This window comes from Pelecanus crispus, chromosome Z (genome assembly GCF_030463565.1).
Source record: "Pelecanus crispus isolate bPelCri1 chromosome Z, bPelCri1.pri, whole genome shotgun sequence".
In the NCBI taxonomy this organism is placed as follows: domain Eukaryota; kingdom Metazoa; phylum Chordata; class Aves; order Pelecaniformes; family Pelecanidae; genus Pelecanus; species Pelecanus crispus.
The window spans coordinates 16,901,010-16,917,386 of record NC_134676.1 but is presented as its reverse complement, the minus strand read 5'-3'; the positions used below and the strand labels follow the sequence as shown (position 1 = coordinate 16,917,386).

General features: G+C 43.1%; 1 protein-coding gene across 1 annotated transcript in view; it reads left to right on the top strand.

The window, feature by feature from the left end:
• Nucleotides 1–331: 331 nt before the first annotated feature.
• PLCXD3 (phosphatidylinositol specific phospholipase C X domain containing 3) overlaps nt 332–16,377 on the top strand; it is an 85,485-nt gene continuing 69,439 nt past the window's right edge. Inside the window, exon 1 of the mRNA XM_075726949.1 lies at nt 332–434. Within this exon, the coding sequence (XP_075583064.1) occupies nt 332–434 (103 nt within the window). The remainder of the gene's footprint in view (nt 435–16,377) is intronic.

The following is a 16,377-nucleotide window of genomic DNA, read 5'->3' as shown; positions in this document are numbered from 1 at the left end:
GCCCTCCCGAGCGCAGGCCGCTCGGAGGGGACGGGGCGGCGGCGGCGGCAGCCCCGAAGGGTCTCACGGCAGCCGGCGCTGCGCCGCGGGGAGGCGGCCGGGGGCAGCGCCCGGCCCGGGATGGGAGGCGGGGGGCGGCCGGGGGCAGCGCCCGGGCTGGGCGGGGGGGCGGCGGGAGGCGGGGCGGGGCGGCGGGGGGCAGCGCCCGGGCTGGGCTGGGCGGGGGGAGGCGGGGCGGGGCGGGGCCGGGCCGGGCCGGGCCGGGCCGGGGCCGGAGCGAGCGGCGGCGGCGGGAGAGCGGCAGGGCCAGGGGCACGGCGGCGGCGGCGGCATGGCTTCGTCGCAAGGGAAGAACGAGCTGCGGTTCGCCGACTGGATGGCAGCTCTGCCCGGCAGCATCCACCGCACCCCGCTCACCAACCTGGCCATCCCAGGTAGCTGCTCCCGCCTCCCCTCCCCGCGGGCCGGGGTGCGCCGGGCAGAGGGGAGCGGAGCGGAGCGGAGCGATCGGCGCGTTTCAGTTCTTCATGCCGCCGAGGAGGCAGCGCGCCGCGGGCTGTGCTGCTGCGGTCTCCTCTTGAGACATTTCATCGCGTTCCTGCGCGCCGCTTCGCAGCGGAGCGAGCGGGGCAGGTGCGCGGGGAGGTGCCCGCAGGACGCGGTGCCTGCGGCCCCGAAGCGTGGCGAAGTTGGAGGCTGCAGAGGGCGCGGGCCGGATCTGTTGGCTGCGTGGAAAAGTAGCGTGTTCCTGTGCCGCTTTACTGGCGTAACAGCCCGTTCCCTGGACCTCGCGTACGACCCAAGAGCCGCGTGTTGCCGGCTGCCTCCTAAACTCGTGTCGTGAGGGCGGGGGGAGCGGGGAGGTGTGCGGGGCTGTCGTGGGGGCAGGCAGACTGCACCGCTGTGCGACTTCATTCCTTGTCGCCCTCAGAAAACGTTCGATCTCAACACTAATTTAAGTGAGATGAGAAACGGCAGGTCGTGGTGCTCTGACTGTGAACTCCTCCTTTCCTGTGCTCTCTGCATTTTTTTGCTAAGGTGTTAACTATAACCGTAGATTCACACAACATACGTGTTAGAATCCAAACCAGCAGTTGATTCGGATGATTCCTGGTTTGAGGGAGCGCCTCATTTTGCAAGACCTCTTTATCAGCATCCTGCCCCCTCTGAGATGTCTAACAGGAATGAGGCTTCAGAGATGCTGAAGCTGTAATGTCTCTTAAGCTCCTTATGAGAAATGTTCACTTCTTGCAACTTTTGTGTAGCAGCTGCTCGTGTTACAGCAGTTTTTATAACACTAGTCAAAGGTGGGTTTTAAGACAATGCAATCGCAGCAGCAATTTCCTAGAATGTGTTTTCTGTTCTTTTATTTAAACATAGGTGTGCCCTTTTAAAATCATGTCTCAGTTCCTTAGAGTTTACAAGCTATGTCTAGTATTTCACTTGCTACAATGGTTTTTGCTATTGGTTGAGTATATCCTGTATAAAATTGTCTCCCTCCAAGGCACAGGAATCCAGCGTCTGTAACTGTTATGTCAAATCATGTTGGAGTTGTAAAAGCTTTTTGGTGTTAATAACTTTTCATTAACCCACAAGCTGTGTAAGGTTCTTGCAAAATATTGGCTATGATGAGAAATGAGTCTGTTTGCAATCCATTGGGCCTTTACAGGTTAGATGTATTGGTTTAGAGACTTTTCTTGGTTTTGAGGAGATTATGATCAAACTTACTTGCTTCCACATGCAAGAAATTGCCTTTGATATGCATCACCTTTAACTGGCTTCCTTGACTGAAGCATCATGAGGCTGTTACTGGTGCATCTGTCTCACCAAGATCTCTCAGTTATTTTCTCATACCCTCTTTGTAAAATATAGGATGGTTTTTCACAGTGGACGTTTTTCAGAGCTTTGGCAGTAATAATACAAGCTTTCACACTTTATTAACATGTTTACATTTTTTTTTTTTTTTTTAAAAACCAACCCTACTGTGGGCTGTAAGTGCCAGTTAATCCCAGTACAGCATTAAGCAGAGGACAAGTTCTGCAGCCTGTAAATGTGGAGAATGACCCCTCATGTTGGCACAGAAGGGTTTTGTTCATGTAACAGCCATGCACACAGTCTTGCTTTTTGTGAAATTAGCAGCAAAACTCCTATGACTTGAGTGGCCTAGTGTTAAGACCTTTGAAATTTGCCCTTCTGTTATTGTAAATTGACACAAACCTCACTTACCTGCCTATCTCACTTTTAAAATGCCAGCTTTGGTAAATAGATTAAAATGCCAGCTTTGGTAAATAGAGCCTTATGGGGTGGGGGGCAATGTATTTCATATGAATTTGTCAACTGGGGAGCCTGGCACACAGGCTGTAGGTATCAGTGCAGTTTAAATATTATTTTCTAGCAGTGGATTTATTACTATATTCAGTGTACAATGTGGAAATGTACAAAGGCAAACATGGGATTGGTTTCATCCTTCAAGAAGAAATAACCTTTGAGACATTCATGTTTATTTGCAAGTTTCCTCCCATATGACCACAGCTGAACATTAATGCTATGTGTGCATAATAGCTATTAACACATAACTGCTATTCCAGTAGTTAATGCAAGGAATGTGTAGAATCCAAAACCTTGTATATCAAATCTTCATAGTTTTAACTTATAAATTTTTAACTGTTTTGGAACCTAACATTTAATTACTAATGTATTCATAGAGTTACTGCTATATCTTGTAAGTAGTGTTTTGTTTACATTGCCTTTTTTTTTCCCCCCTTACCAAAAGAAGCTAACAGTACATTTTTATTTTTTCCAGCAAGATATAAACTTCATTTGCACAGTAGGAATACTGATTTTGACCTTAATTCAGCAGGATAGAATTCAGTTCTGGAGCCAGAGTAACAGTCCAATGCTAATGTTGAAGAAAACAAACTATTAGCTTGAAAATGTTAGAATGAATTTTCCAGATGAGTTGCTTATCCAAAACAGAGGATGTTTCACTATATTAGGGGAAAAATAATGTTGTTTTATTAGAAATCATCAGTACATTTCTCATTGTTTAGGAGGAGTGCTTGGAACTGAGATGATACACTGTTGTTTTTGCACAGACGCGCATGTAATATTTTAACTCTTGCAAAGAGAAGCACAAAAACCATAGTATTCTGTCATGATTTTATTTAAACAATACTGTTGAAGGTGTTTTATGTTCATATTATGTTTAAAAACATGATCACACATCTTTTTTTCTTTTTAATTGGTCAGTTGTTAAGCCTATGCAGGCACAAATTTGTACTATTTATCACCACTTATGCTTCCATAGTCAGTGCTGCATTTTGTTAATATTCCAGTAAATTAATTTATTTGTTTCATTCTCTGCAGTTCAATCCAGGTACTTCTGTCTTCCTAAGACCTGGAATCCAGTAGATGGGGCGGAGATCTCTAATGTAACTTGTGCCAGCTTTGTCAATCAGAAACTTTGCCATTTGGATTTCTTCTAAATATGAGGATGGTGTGTTATACCATGGTGTTTTCTTCTTTCATTGTGCTGTCTGTGTCTGTGTTCTCTTGCACTGCAAATAGCAGATTTTTCTCAAGTGAAGGATACTGGTAGCAAATAATAGTATACACTATTTGGAAATAAAATAATCTCTTAGCTTCCAGAAAATACCACACATACTTAATCTTCTATTGCTATGACAATTAGAACAATGAAAGGATATATTCTTAGGATATCAGCCTAAGGTGTATGTCTCCTAGTGTTTGTAAACTGCCTCTTATGTTAAATAAGATCTGCCTGGCTAAACTCACAACAGTCTGGCTAAGAAAAAGGTGGAGGATTGTGGATTATTTTTCTTTGTGTTGTTTGGGCGGTGTGTGTCTTTTAGTAGTTAGTGAAGTGTAGTTTTGTCCAATGCCCGTGCTTCTTTGACCAGGATAAGAAATTTTTTTTTGTAGATAATGTACATTTATAGAACTGAAACCTTTGTGCCCAAGATGAGGCTAGAAGGTGAGGTATAGAGAGCCTATGTATTCTGCTGTGTTAATGCTGTCTTCTTAATCCAGGTTGAGGCTATGAGCTATGTGCAATACAGTAAAATAGACATCAGTAGACAGTATTTCCTTATGAACTGATCCACTTACTGATCAATTAACTTTCTTATTGACAATCTATAATTATGTATCTAGTTTTATACCAGTCTGAGTTTTTGTACAAGTAATGTGTAATACATGTTTCCTTTTCCCTTGGTGCGAATATTCCAAGCCACTGGGAAGTTTGTAAGAATAATTTATGATGGAAAAAAGTATAGTAACTAATCCCTCCACCAAAATTGGTGCTTGCCTAAGATCTGCCGTATGAGCAATCCTGATGTGTTGCTAGTGTCTGTCCTTCATATAGTGTAGGTAAAATCTTCTGAATTAATTTGAGACCCAAAATATCGCTTGACTGCATAATTTTGATAGTTGGGACTCTCCAGAGTTTCATTTCATAGGAGAGTTTCCTACTTTCTTTGAGCAGATGAAACTGTTGGCCTCAGCATGGGCTCTTGTCACTGGAGGATTCACTGTGAACAATACAATTCTCAGTGAAAATTATTTTCACAGTGATACCAGCTTGGCAGCTATGTTTGCATAATATAGTTCTTTAAGAGGAATGCACAGGACCTGACTGCCTTCTTTTGTTTCTCAGATGAGATTTGTTTTGTATTTTGACCCATAAAGTTCTTTGTCTATCAGCCAGAAAGCAATTACTAGTCACAGCAGAGCTAAAGTTGGCTCATTTTAAATAAGAAGCTGTCGGCAGGTGGAATTCTTTTACCCTACCCATCTTTAGAAAGAGGCTTTGAGACTTGACATTTGTATTTCCCACTATCCCACCATCATCATGCTTTGAAAAGAAAAAACGACCTCTAAGAGAATTCGCTTACAAAAAGGGAGGATATGTGTCAGTGTCAAAGATGTGTTAAGAGGTGGTACAGGGAGATGTGAGAAAAGGATGCATATTTCTGTAGCTGGAATATTTTAGCCATTTTGTGAAGGACAGCACTGCTGAGGTAACGTAGCAGCTCTGTTTTAAATATTTTAAATTCCTGTCTTCTGTTGTAATACCTTGCAAATGTTCAAGTGATTACTTCTGGGGCGGACACTTTGCAGCCCCATGGGGAAAGTCTTTCATCTTAAAAATGGCTAGAAATACTTCCTTGTTGGTTACATAGATACACAGCATTTTTACTGTTTAAATGTTATTAGGAAGCTCTTTAATTTTGAGCTTGAATAGCTGATAAATTGGATGTTTTTAGAGTGAAGAGTAATTGTCTTTGGGAAGCGCTTAGGATCTGTTTCATCCTTGTCTATTCACTAGTGGTCCACAGAGTGCCTCCACCTTGCTTGCTAGGGTCCAATTCTGTGCAAAATTAGCTCCGCCTAGAACTGTAACTTGATGATGCAGGTAAACTTATAAAATTATAATGCCTGTTGCCCATTAGCTTTTGACGTACATGTAAGCATCTGGAAGAACTGTTTCTTTTTCCAGTGCATTCTGTACTCTATTTCAGTGTTCTTCTACCTGAAATAAGTACTTCATGCTATATTTTCTGCTCAGAAAATGAGTGAAGATCTTTGTAACTGACCTTCCTAACTTTTTTAGGATAGCTCTCTTCTTCCTTATTGATGGTCTTCTTTTTACATCACTTTTATCCACAAAACACTCTCTCATTGGCCCTGCGCATGCTAATGTGTCATTTCCACCCCATTCAGAAATATTTCTGTGTGATACTGTTTCCTGTGGCATTCACCATTAATTTCCCCTGCTGTGTCATGTTTCTAGCATGTACAAAATGAAGCTGTTTGGCTCCTCACACCACCATAAAAATCAAACAGTTCAAACCCTTCAGTTACTTGCCCATCTGCTACAACAAGTAATTTGAAACTGCTTTTGCTTGGTTTCCCAACAGGAGCTATTTATTTAATCCGGTAATCTCTGTCCACTCTGTCTCCTGTGGCTTAGTTCCAGCAGAGCTGGCTTCCTCTCTGACCTGCCTCGCATCCCGCTGCCATGGCAGGTGCGGCAGAGGGAGCGGCTTTATTGCCATCTGGAATTATTCCTCTCTTTCCACCTCAGTGAATTTCTGTATCATTTCATCTCTTGGCTGAAAAGTCCTTAACTGCTCTGTGTATCCAAACTGCCCTTACCTTCTGACAATTTTTAACTTTGTGTTTGATATGTGTTTTATGTTTGGTAACTTTCTACAGTTCTTAATATTGTGCAACTTGTGTCTTACACCACACAAAATGATACTTGCTTTGAAGATGCTCAGACACGCTCAACTGTGCAAGTATTTATAATGCAGGTGCAAAGTAGACAAAGTTGTGGAGGGTATAACTTTAAGCCCCCTAAAAGGGCTATGCAATCTCTTCTACTGCTCTGCACAGAGATACTAAAATTTTAGCTACTTAATTAGAAATCGATTGTATATCTTTAGTAAATACTTTTCAGATTTAGTGGACAAATTTGTTTAACGGTTCTGCTCTTCAAAGAGCAGCCAGGTCAAGGGAGAATAACCTCCATGCCCATCTTGTCCTTTCTTCAAAGTAGGTACAAATTATAGGTGCTTAATTTGTGAACAGATCTGCTTGTCTAGTCCTTACACTAAAGCCTATGGGACACTGCAAAGAATATAATTTGTAAGAAAGATGGTTCAAAATCTGAAAGTTTGGATTTTAATCTAAACTTTTACAACGGTGAGTGGTTTTTTATTTGATCTACTGTAGCATACCTTGATTTAACCTTATCTTTTCCATTATTTTGAACAGCTGTATGGTATCAGCTAAGAACTGTACAGAAACACTGAAATGCTGGGGTAAATCAATGTAAACAAATGCAATGAAGCACTTATTTTCCCTTCTCAAGTAGCCTACCAGAAATGGGAATCACTAGTGATTTCCTCTGGGGGGTGCCCACCTACAAGAAGGGCCAGAAGGAGGATCTGGGGAACTAGAGGCCTGCTAGTTTGACGTCGGTGCTGGGGAAGGTCATGGAGCAGATCATCCTGAGTGCCATCACACGGCACATACAGGACAGCCAGGTGATGAGGCCCAGCCAGCATGGGTTTATGAAAGGCAGGTCCTGCTTGACCAACCTGGTCTCCTTCTATGACAAGATGACCCGCTGAATGTATGAGTGAAAGGCTGTGGATGTTGTCTACCCGGACTTTATAAAGCCTTTGACACCATTTCCCATAACATTCTCCTGGAGAAACTGGCTGCTTATGGCTTGGACAGGATGCTCTTCCCTGGGTAAAAAACTGGCTGGATGTCCAGGCCCAAAGAGCTGTGGTGAATGGAGTTAAATCCAGTTGGTGGCCGGTCACAAGTGGTGTTCCCCAGGGCTCAGTATTGGGGCCAGTTCTGTTTCATATCTTTATCAATGATCTCGATGAGGGGATTGAGTGCACCCTCAGTAAGTTTCCAGATGACACCAAGCTGGGCGGGCGTGTTGATCTGCCTGAGGGTAGGAAGGCTCTACAGAGGGATCTGGACAGGCTGGATGGATGGGCTGAGGCCATTTGTATCAGATTCAACAAGGCCAAATGCCGGGTGTTGCGCTTGGGTCACAACAACCCCGTGCAACGCTACAGGCTTGGGGAGGAGTGGCTGGAAAGCTGCCTGGCCGAAAAGGCCCTGGGGGTGTTGGTCGACAGCCGGCTGAACATGAGCCGGCAGCGTGCCCAGGTGGCCAAGGAGGCCAACAGCATCCTGGCTTGTATCAGGACTAGTGTGGCCAGCAGGAGCAGGGAGGTGATTGTCCCCCTGTACTTGGCACTGGTGAGGCCGCACCTTGTCAAAACTGTGTCCAGTTTTGGGCGCCTCAGTACAAGAAGGACATTGAGGTGCTGGAGCGTGTCCAGAGAAGGGCAACGAAGGTGGTGAAGGGTGTGGAGCACAAGTCTTAGGAGGAGCGGCTGAGGGAACTGGGGTTGTTTAGCCTGGAGAAGAGGAGGCTGAGGGGAGACCTTATAGCTCTCTACAACTACCTGAAAGGAGGTTGTAGTGAGGTGAATGTCAGTCTCTTTTCCCAAGTAACAAGTGATAGGACAAGAGGAATTGGCCTCAAGTTGTGCCAGGGAAGGTTTAGATTGTATATTAGGAAAAATTTCTTCATGGAAAGGGTTATTAACCATTGGGACAGGCTGCCCAGGGAAGTGGGCAGGTATTTGAAAGATGTGTAGATGTGGTGCTTAGGGACATGGTTTAGTGGTGGACTTGGCAGTGTTAGGTTAACGGTTGGACTTGATCATCTTAAATGTCTTTAAATGATTCTGTGATTTCAGTAATGAATAATTTGTGCACTTATTTTCCTGTATTTGTGCTTCTGATAGAAAACTGTACCAGTGCTGTGTATGTTTGCACAGCTATACCACTTGAGGTCATATTTCCTATGTTTATAGTAAGGGTTTGTTTTCCTTATAGGAAGCAAAGAAATAGTTTGTGCTAAGAAGTGGTTGGTTAACCTGGAGTTCTGAAATAATTTATTTGTTTTCTACCATTGGCTACATGGAAGAACAGCTAAACAACAAAAATATGAATTGGAGTTTATAACACCAATAGTAACCCCCACTTAAATTGTCCTCTGTCCAAAATGCTTGAGGCACAGCAAAGCTGAAGATCTTTCTTCCCTCATAGACTAGTGCCTGGTAGATGGGGACTAAATGTTCAAAGGTGCTGAGTGCGGCCAGCTGCCTTGGAAGCTGAGGGTCCTCAGTCTTCTACAAGCTCAGATCCAAGTATCCAAAGAGAATCTTCACTGTGTGATGTTCCTACTGTAGAAAAATGTCACAGCCACTTAAAAGTTGTTTTTCTTGAGGTGAAATGGAATATATTGTTTCCTCTGTTTGGAAGTACAGATTTCATCTGTCTATTTTAAAACTATCTCACAGTTTTCACTGTGATCTAATTTAAAACAAATCACTAGAACATTTTTCAGATGCTTTGCCACCTTTTAAAACATCTGTGTTCATATTGAATAAAGTTTAATCTTCACTTCATCTAATCTCTTATCTGGTTAGCTTGCATACCTCATGCTTAAATACTTCATCTTAGTGTTTCAACTAGGAAATAAAATATTGCAGAATAGCTAGAAAAAGAGAAAGGAAGGGAAGAAAAAACTGATTTCTTTAGTTGTGGTTCCAGGCTTCACTCCCATCTGTGTGTGACACTTAGGATGTTTCAGATGATTGGAGATCTATGACGTGCTGTTGCTATGAAGGCGAAAACCTATCCATAAAGTTTATTGGATTATAAATTTTGCTTGTGATTTAGAATAGCCAGGATAAAGGGTACAGAACTACCTTGGTTTTTAAATAAATTCTGTAGCTTTTTTTTTTTTTTAACAAAACAAAACCCAGTGAGATGAACATTATACTTTATGCTTTATCCTGTTGTCGTGCTATCAGCCACAATGTATTTGTGTTCGATAGAAATTTTTTTTTTTTAAATCTTACTAAGCATTTGGCATGCATTTATACTTTGGCAGCCATGCAACTTGGTTTTATAACTACAAAAGGTTGCTAAACTGGGAGTTAAGTGACAGTAGGAAAAACAAACAATGTATGAGTTACATGTAGTGCTATTCAATTAAACTGTTGGCTTAGGGCCTCGAAGTGTATTAGTTTGTTTTTGCTTAATCCTTTTGTTAAAACTTTGTATTCTTCAAAAATACATACTTCATACTAGTCTGGATGTTCACACCAAAGCCAAATGACACATTTGTACAAATTCTGAACCAGCGCGTGACTGGAACTGTCTTTTGTTGTTTCACTTGGATGCCTGCCATTAAAGGGTAGCATAGAAATGGAGATGTTTTAGTCATTTTCATTATCTGTGAAGCTGCTGTATGATCTTAAGAAAGCTGTTAGAAATCTCTGCAATGTTTTGTTTTTCATAGACCGGGGCTGGTAATCTCAGGAAGACCACTGATACTGAGGCTGGCTTTGCTCTTAGGAGGAGAGCTGGGTTAGGAAGTGTGCTCCATGGGTAGTGGAACGTTTCACTGACCCCTAGGCAGTGCTTTGGGAGAAAGGCTGTTTGTTTGTTTTACACTGCAAAGCTCACACAAGCTTTTGGTGGAGTGCTGCTGTCCAGCCATCTGAACGCTATCCAGAAGTTGCTTTGTCAGCAGAGGAGACATTTGAGTAGGTACTGATTCTAGTTGCTAGTGCAGGAATCCCAACATGTTTGCTATTTTAGGGTTAGTCTTACATCCTTCTGTTGAAACCCTTAGATTTTGCAAGACTGTTCTAATCATGTAGCTCATGTTCACAAATACTGTCTGAGAAGCTGTGCAAGGCGAGGAGGTGGCATTCCTTATGTATCACGTGTGCAGATGCATACTCCCATCATGTGATCCAAAAATGTGAGTCTTTTGCATTGGTTCCCTCAGACTTGAAGTGTCTGCTTTGACATCTCAAAAGTGAGTTCTTTGTGTATGATGGAGAGATCAGGAGATCACTTTGAAGCTACTGCAGAAGACATCTACCAGTTGCTTTTTCCATTGCTGGAAAGTAATGTACATTGGCAGTCTGTATTGCACTGCAGTAGGAGTGAATCATTAGACAGTGCACTGGGGTGAGCTGGGGCTGGAGGAAGCTGGTTTGGACAGAAATTCCTCAGTTACCCTCAGCCATAAAAAGGGGGAGGAGGGTGTTGACTGGAAGCTCTCCTAGAGGCAAAGATCTAACTTGGACATTGAATAGCAGACGCTGTAGGTTAGTCTGTGTTCATCTCTGTATCCTCACTGCACTAAAAAAAGTGCTTTTAGGGGGTTGCATCATTGGATCCCCAGAACCTCTTCTCAGCAGGTGCACACTGCAATTAGCTGTGCTCACTGCCTGTGCACAGTGGGCCTCGGAGTACACCACAGGAGTCAGCAGTGTATTTTTTTTTGGTCAACAAACTGCATGTTTAAATTCAGGACTACTTAAATTCAGGGCCATGTAAGTATGTGAATCCAAGTCTGGAATTTTCTGGTTTGGGTAGTGTTTGTAGGTTGTTTTTTTTTTTTGTTGTTTTTTTTTTTTTTTTAAATGCTTCAGCTTTCCCCCCAGCTGGTATTGTTCTCTCACCATCTCCACGGTTGAAGTAGAGGCTTTTCCAGTGGCATGGAGATGCTCAGTTTTGATGAACTTCAGTCTTCAAAGCATTGCTTGGTTGGAATTCTGGCTTACCCTGCTTCTGATGCAAAATTGACAGCTTTACTATTTCCAGTAGGAGAGGTTGCCTCAGAAGAGTCCTGTCTTTGATGGGAAAGGGGAAGCACACGTGTTTTGACCTTCTAGTCATGCTTCAAGTCTTATCTAGTAGTGCAGGCTCTGCTGCAAGAGGGAGCTGGACTCGTGCTGTTAGCCAAGTGTTATTTAGTGCATGTGCCTAGTGAGTGTTTTGAGAAACATTTTAGAAGTTGACAATAAATAAGGAGAAATCAAGCCAGCTTCAGTAATTTTTGGATGTAGCTGTCTTACAGGGGAAACAAGCCAAGGGATGCTATGAAGGACATGAGCAATGCATGTACATATGAATACTGTTGCTGCTAGTGTGCAAGAGGCAGGAATCCCTTTAGAAATCAAATTATGGAATATGCAGAAAACTGGGATTTCTAAGATCAGTTTTAATGAACTGGCTGTCAATGATGCAGGCTCTTCTGGCAGGAAACAATGTGAATATGAACCGATAAAACCAGACACTGACTTGTTTGAGAGCTCAGGATGATGCAGTGGTGATACTGAAGAGAAATGGTTTGCTTTTGTGCTATTGTGTATTTGGCCCTGTCACATCCTTCTGCTCTGCAAGGGTCACAACAAGTCACTGAAAGGCTGGCTGGTCTGGTCCACCGTATGATTTCAATTCCTAGCTGTTTGTTGATGTACTTTTTACACCACAAAATTCTTACAGTTTCCTCTGAGGCTGCATCCTTTACAAAAATGGGAGTAATCTCTGCTATTGGAAAGTGACTTCAGTTTTGCGGAAGAGCCCTGTCAGTACATGGACAAATAAACAAAACAAGGACTAAACTGAGCCAGGGTTATATGGTGTGGGAGATGCCAGCATGAGACGTGCTGTGCTGAAGGAGATCAAAGGTGCAGTTAGTTCAGTGCCCTGATTCTGACGTCTTCTCTGGCCTGTGTCAGGGAAAGGGCTTGAGGATGAGGTGAGAATAAATGGTTATTGCACTCCACACGTACCCCTTTACTCTTCTGGCCTGTGGATTTCTTGAGCCAAAAGGTTGCATCCAAATTATTAAGTTTTATAATGCCGATAGACTGCTTTTCCAGCAGTTTATAAGGGAGAGCTGTGTCCCTTAGTCTGTAAATGAGGCTGGAATAGGGACTTTCCCTATTCCCCTTGGCTGTTGGAGAGTGTGAGGTTTGTATGGCCACAGGGAGAGGGCACAAGAGGGTTTGTGACACTGGGTCAGTGATGGGAGAACTTGACTGAGGCAAGTTGGGGTCCCTGCTTCTGGGACTGCTTAGGTTTTTGACACTGAATAGATACTGGATAGAGCAACAGAACCTGTACTGGGGGCTGTGGATGCAGCCTGAATGCCTCTTTCCCAACTGAGCATGGATGTTCATCTTGTTTGTGGTCTTCTGGGGCCTGTGAATTTTGCCCACTGCTGCAGAGATGTAGGGGTATGGCTGGAGGACATCCTCATCATTCTCCCAATGCTCAGTAGTTTCTGGCTGTTTACAATCCATATAAATCAACATGTCTTTGCTCTGGAGGAAACATCTCTTTCAGAATTGCATGCATTGTGCCACCTACCCTAGAGGAACTAATATTTGTGGTGGCCTCTTTCCAGCCCAGCCTGCTTCTCAGGGAAGTCTTCAGGCAGCAATAAGCCACCAGTGTAGTTTTTCAGAACTGGATTTTATCTTTCTTGGGCATTGCTTTCCCAGATATGCCAAGAGAGAGAACGTTTCTTCATCTTTAAACCACCTTTCTAGGCTGTGAATTAGCTTGAATTTTATCAGAGAGAGGGGAGGTGATGGTGTTTTGTTGTCATTTTAAGGTTTTAATAATAGGTGTTTTCATATTTTGAATAGTATTCAGAAGTGCTGATAAACAAACCTAATGCCTTGAAAGCAACTTCTTCGAGTCACATGAGAGATAATGCTCTTTCCTTTTGAAATTGCTATTGTCTACAAGAGCGTGCTGTTCCTGGAACACAGAAGCCAAGAAGCAAAACGCAATCACTTTTATGTTGCACTTTCCTTCAGGTGTCATTTCAACTCTGTCTTAAGCGTGGGATACAGGCCAGAAATACTTTGTTGGAGAATATATAGAACCAGTAGAAATGTGGAGAAGTATTCTTCTGACATGGAAATCACATTTAAAAGTAAGTGGGGATAGGCTAGCAATCATATCTCTCTCTGTCTTGGAGAACAATTTGTAAGTACTGTTTAATCTAGGAGGCAAAGTAATGTGTTTTCAGAATTCCCACCAACTTACGGACAAACCAGGAAAGATCCAGGAGGGAGGGAAGGAAACGTTATGCTTGAAGTAAGCTTTTTGCATGAGTTCAACCCAGTTCACAGTTAAGTTTGAGTAGGTTTTCTGTGTGGTTTGGTTTTGGACAGTTTATTGGATAATAGAATTCACTTACTGCCAGGAGAAATTTTGACATTAGTCTGTCTGGGCTTGGTTTTCCACTGCCTTGTAGCATGTATAAATGCAGATCTGTGTGAAGTGTCACTAAATCAGAGCAGTAACTCTGTATTTTTACTTTGTGCACTATGTGGTGTGGAACCGAGTCTGTCTTGGTTAGCTCTTGATGAATAAATTGCTCTGAGCAGCTGAAGAAAGCAATGCTGATTAGATGATGGACTTAAATATGGCCCTCTAAAATACCCAATGCAACTCGTCTGTCAGAAAAATGAGTACCAGCTTATGTTGCTTCCAGTCTTTAAGTGAACCATTATTAAATAGCTACATGAAAGAAAAAATAATCTGTCTTCAAAGTTAAAAAATCACAAGCTTTACAATTCAGCCCTATCCAAAAATTCCATTGTCTTTGATTATGACCTAAATATGAATTAAGGAACAACTGGAGAAAAGCAGGATTTGGGATTTTACTTATCGCATTTCGAAGTCAACTGACAGACACACTGTGATGACTAATAGTGCTAGAACAGGCCCTTAGTTTGTTGTTGTAGTGAGTTAAGGAACATACAGAAGAGGAGGAAATAGCATGTAATCTAATATTTTTTTGAGACAATGCGCTACTGAAATACCACTAAGTAATGTTTTGGTCTGCATTATAATGATACTGGAGCCAGCTGCCCTTTCACAGACTTTCTCTTTTTTACTGTAAAATGAAGAAAATATATGAGGCTTTCAAGTGTATTAACATTTATTTATAATAATATGTTTTAATATTTAGGCAGCAGTATTTCAAAACCAAGCTAGCTTATTTTCAAAGTCTTAACATATCTTTTAAGATGGTCATATAATTGAAGTCTGGAGCACTCTTGGGACAAGTAAATGTAATTTCTGTTTTTTGTCTCCCAGTTCAAATGCAGCAATCTGTTCCTGGAATGACTGCGGAATTGAGACACGCATTTGAATTGTGAGACTAAAACCAGAAATCACAGCCTTTACTTGTCTGTTGTAACAGCCACAGACACTTCAAGATGTACCTGCTCTGGCATGGGCTTATCCACAGCCGCAGACACTTCGGGGTGAACTGCTCCCACGTGGACTCATCCACAGGTCACAGTCCCTTCCACTCAGGTTCATGCTGGAGTTCCAGCCTGCCCAGTACAGCAGCACAGGAACAGCAGTGACGCCCTGGCCATCTGCCAGCCCAGGCGCATCGCCATTGCTGTTATCAAAATGTTCCCAGGCACAGCACAGTAAGATGATAAGCGGTACAGCAGTACAGCAAGCAGCGAAAGCAAAAAGCAGCCAGTAACGAGCACTAGACTCTAATGTACAGTGAGGCCAGCAAGCCCCACGGCAAGCACAGGAGCCTGCCGATTAATAGCTAAACAGCAATAACAGCTATAAATCCGATCTAGCACATTCAAATGAAACCTGTCGTTATCTCAAACCCTTCGAGCCCCACACTGGGTGCCAAAAAAGGACTGTCATGGTTTAACCCCAGCCAGCAACTAAGGCCCACACAGCTGCTCGCTCGCTCCCTGCCAGTGGGATGGGGGAAAGAATCGGAAGACTAAAAGTGAGAAAACTCATGGGCTGAGATAAAGACAGTTTAATAGGGAAAGCAAAAGCTGCACACACAAGCAAAGCAAAACAAGGAATTCATTCACTGCTTCCCACTGGCAGGCAGGTGTTCAGCCATCTCCAGGACAGCAGGGCTCCATCACGTGTAATGGTTACTTGGGAAGACAAACACCATCACTCCAAATGTGTGTGTGTGTGTCCCACTTCTTCCCCCAGCTTCATATGCTGAGCATGGCATCATATGGCATGGAATGTCCCTTTGGTCAGGTGTCCCGGCTGCGTCCCCTCCCAGCTTCTTGTGCACCCCCAGCCTGCTGGCTGGTGGGGTGGGGTGAGGAGCAGAAAAGGCCTTGGCTCCGTGTAAGCACTGCTCAGCAGTAAGGAAAACATCCCTGTGTTACAGCACTGTTTCCAGCACAAATCCAAAACATAGCCCCATACTAGCTACTGTGAAGAAAATTAACTCTATCCCAGCCAAAACCAGCACAACACAGAAACAGAAAATATTCTTCAAGAAAGGGCTTTAAAATGTCTGTGGTGTAATTGAGGTCACATATGGTTGTTTCATGACAGCAGCATTGGTCTGTTTTCTGAAGCCCTGGAACACCAACGCTCTTTATATCTCTTTTGAACAGCTTCTTACAAAAGACCAATCCTCTTGCTTTGGTCTCTGATCTTGGCTGGATTTTCATGCCATATTACTAACTGTGGGATAGCTTGAAAACAAGTAGTTGAAATAATACTGAGGTGCAAGGGGAGAACAGAAGATCAGCTGTCATGGATTTGTGTATTGCATTAAGGTAAGGATTTATGGAGTTTTTGATGCCTGGACTGGGTGCTGAGAAGAGCAGCAGAGCTGGAGATCCTTGGGACATCACAGTGCAAGTGACCAGACTGGGTGACTTTGATATTAGCCCAGCTGAAGTGTGCAGCAGACGCATCTTTGTACTAATGTGTAAAAACACTGATGATGAGCGGTATGGCTGACGTAGGACAGGGCTTCTGACTTTTGCTGATGCTTCAAGAGGGAGATGTGAGATGAGATTCAGTGAAGTGGACTTAAGAGGCAAAGATATGCACTTAAAGCTTGTCTAAAAGAAACAGTCAGAGCATGGAAAGTGTGTGCATCATTTAACCATCTCTATAACCTCTGTA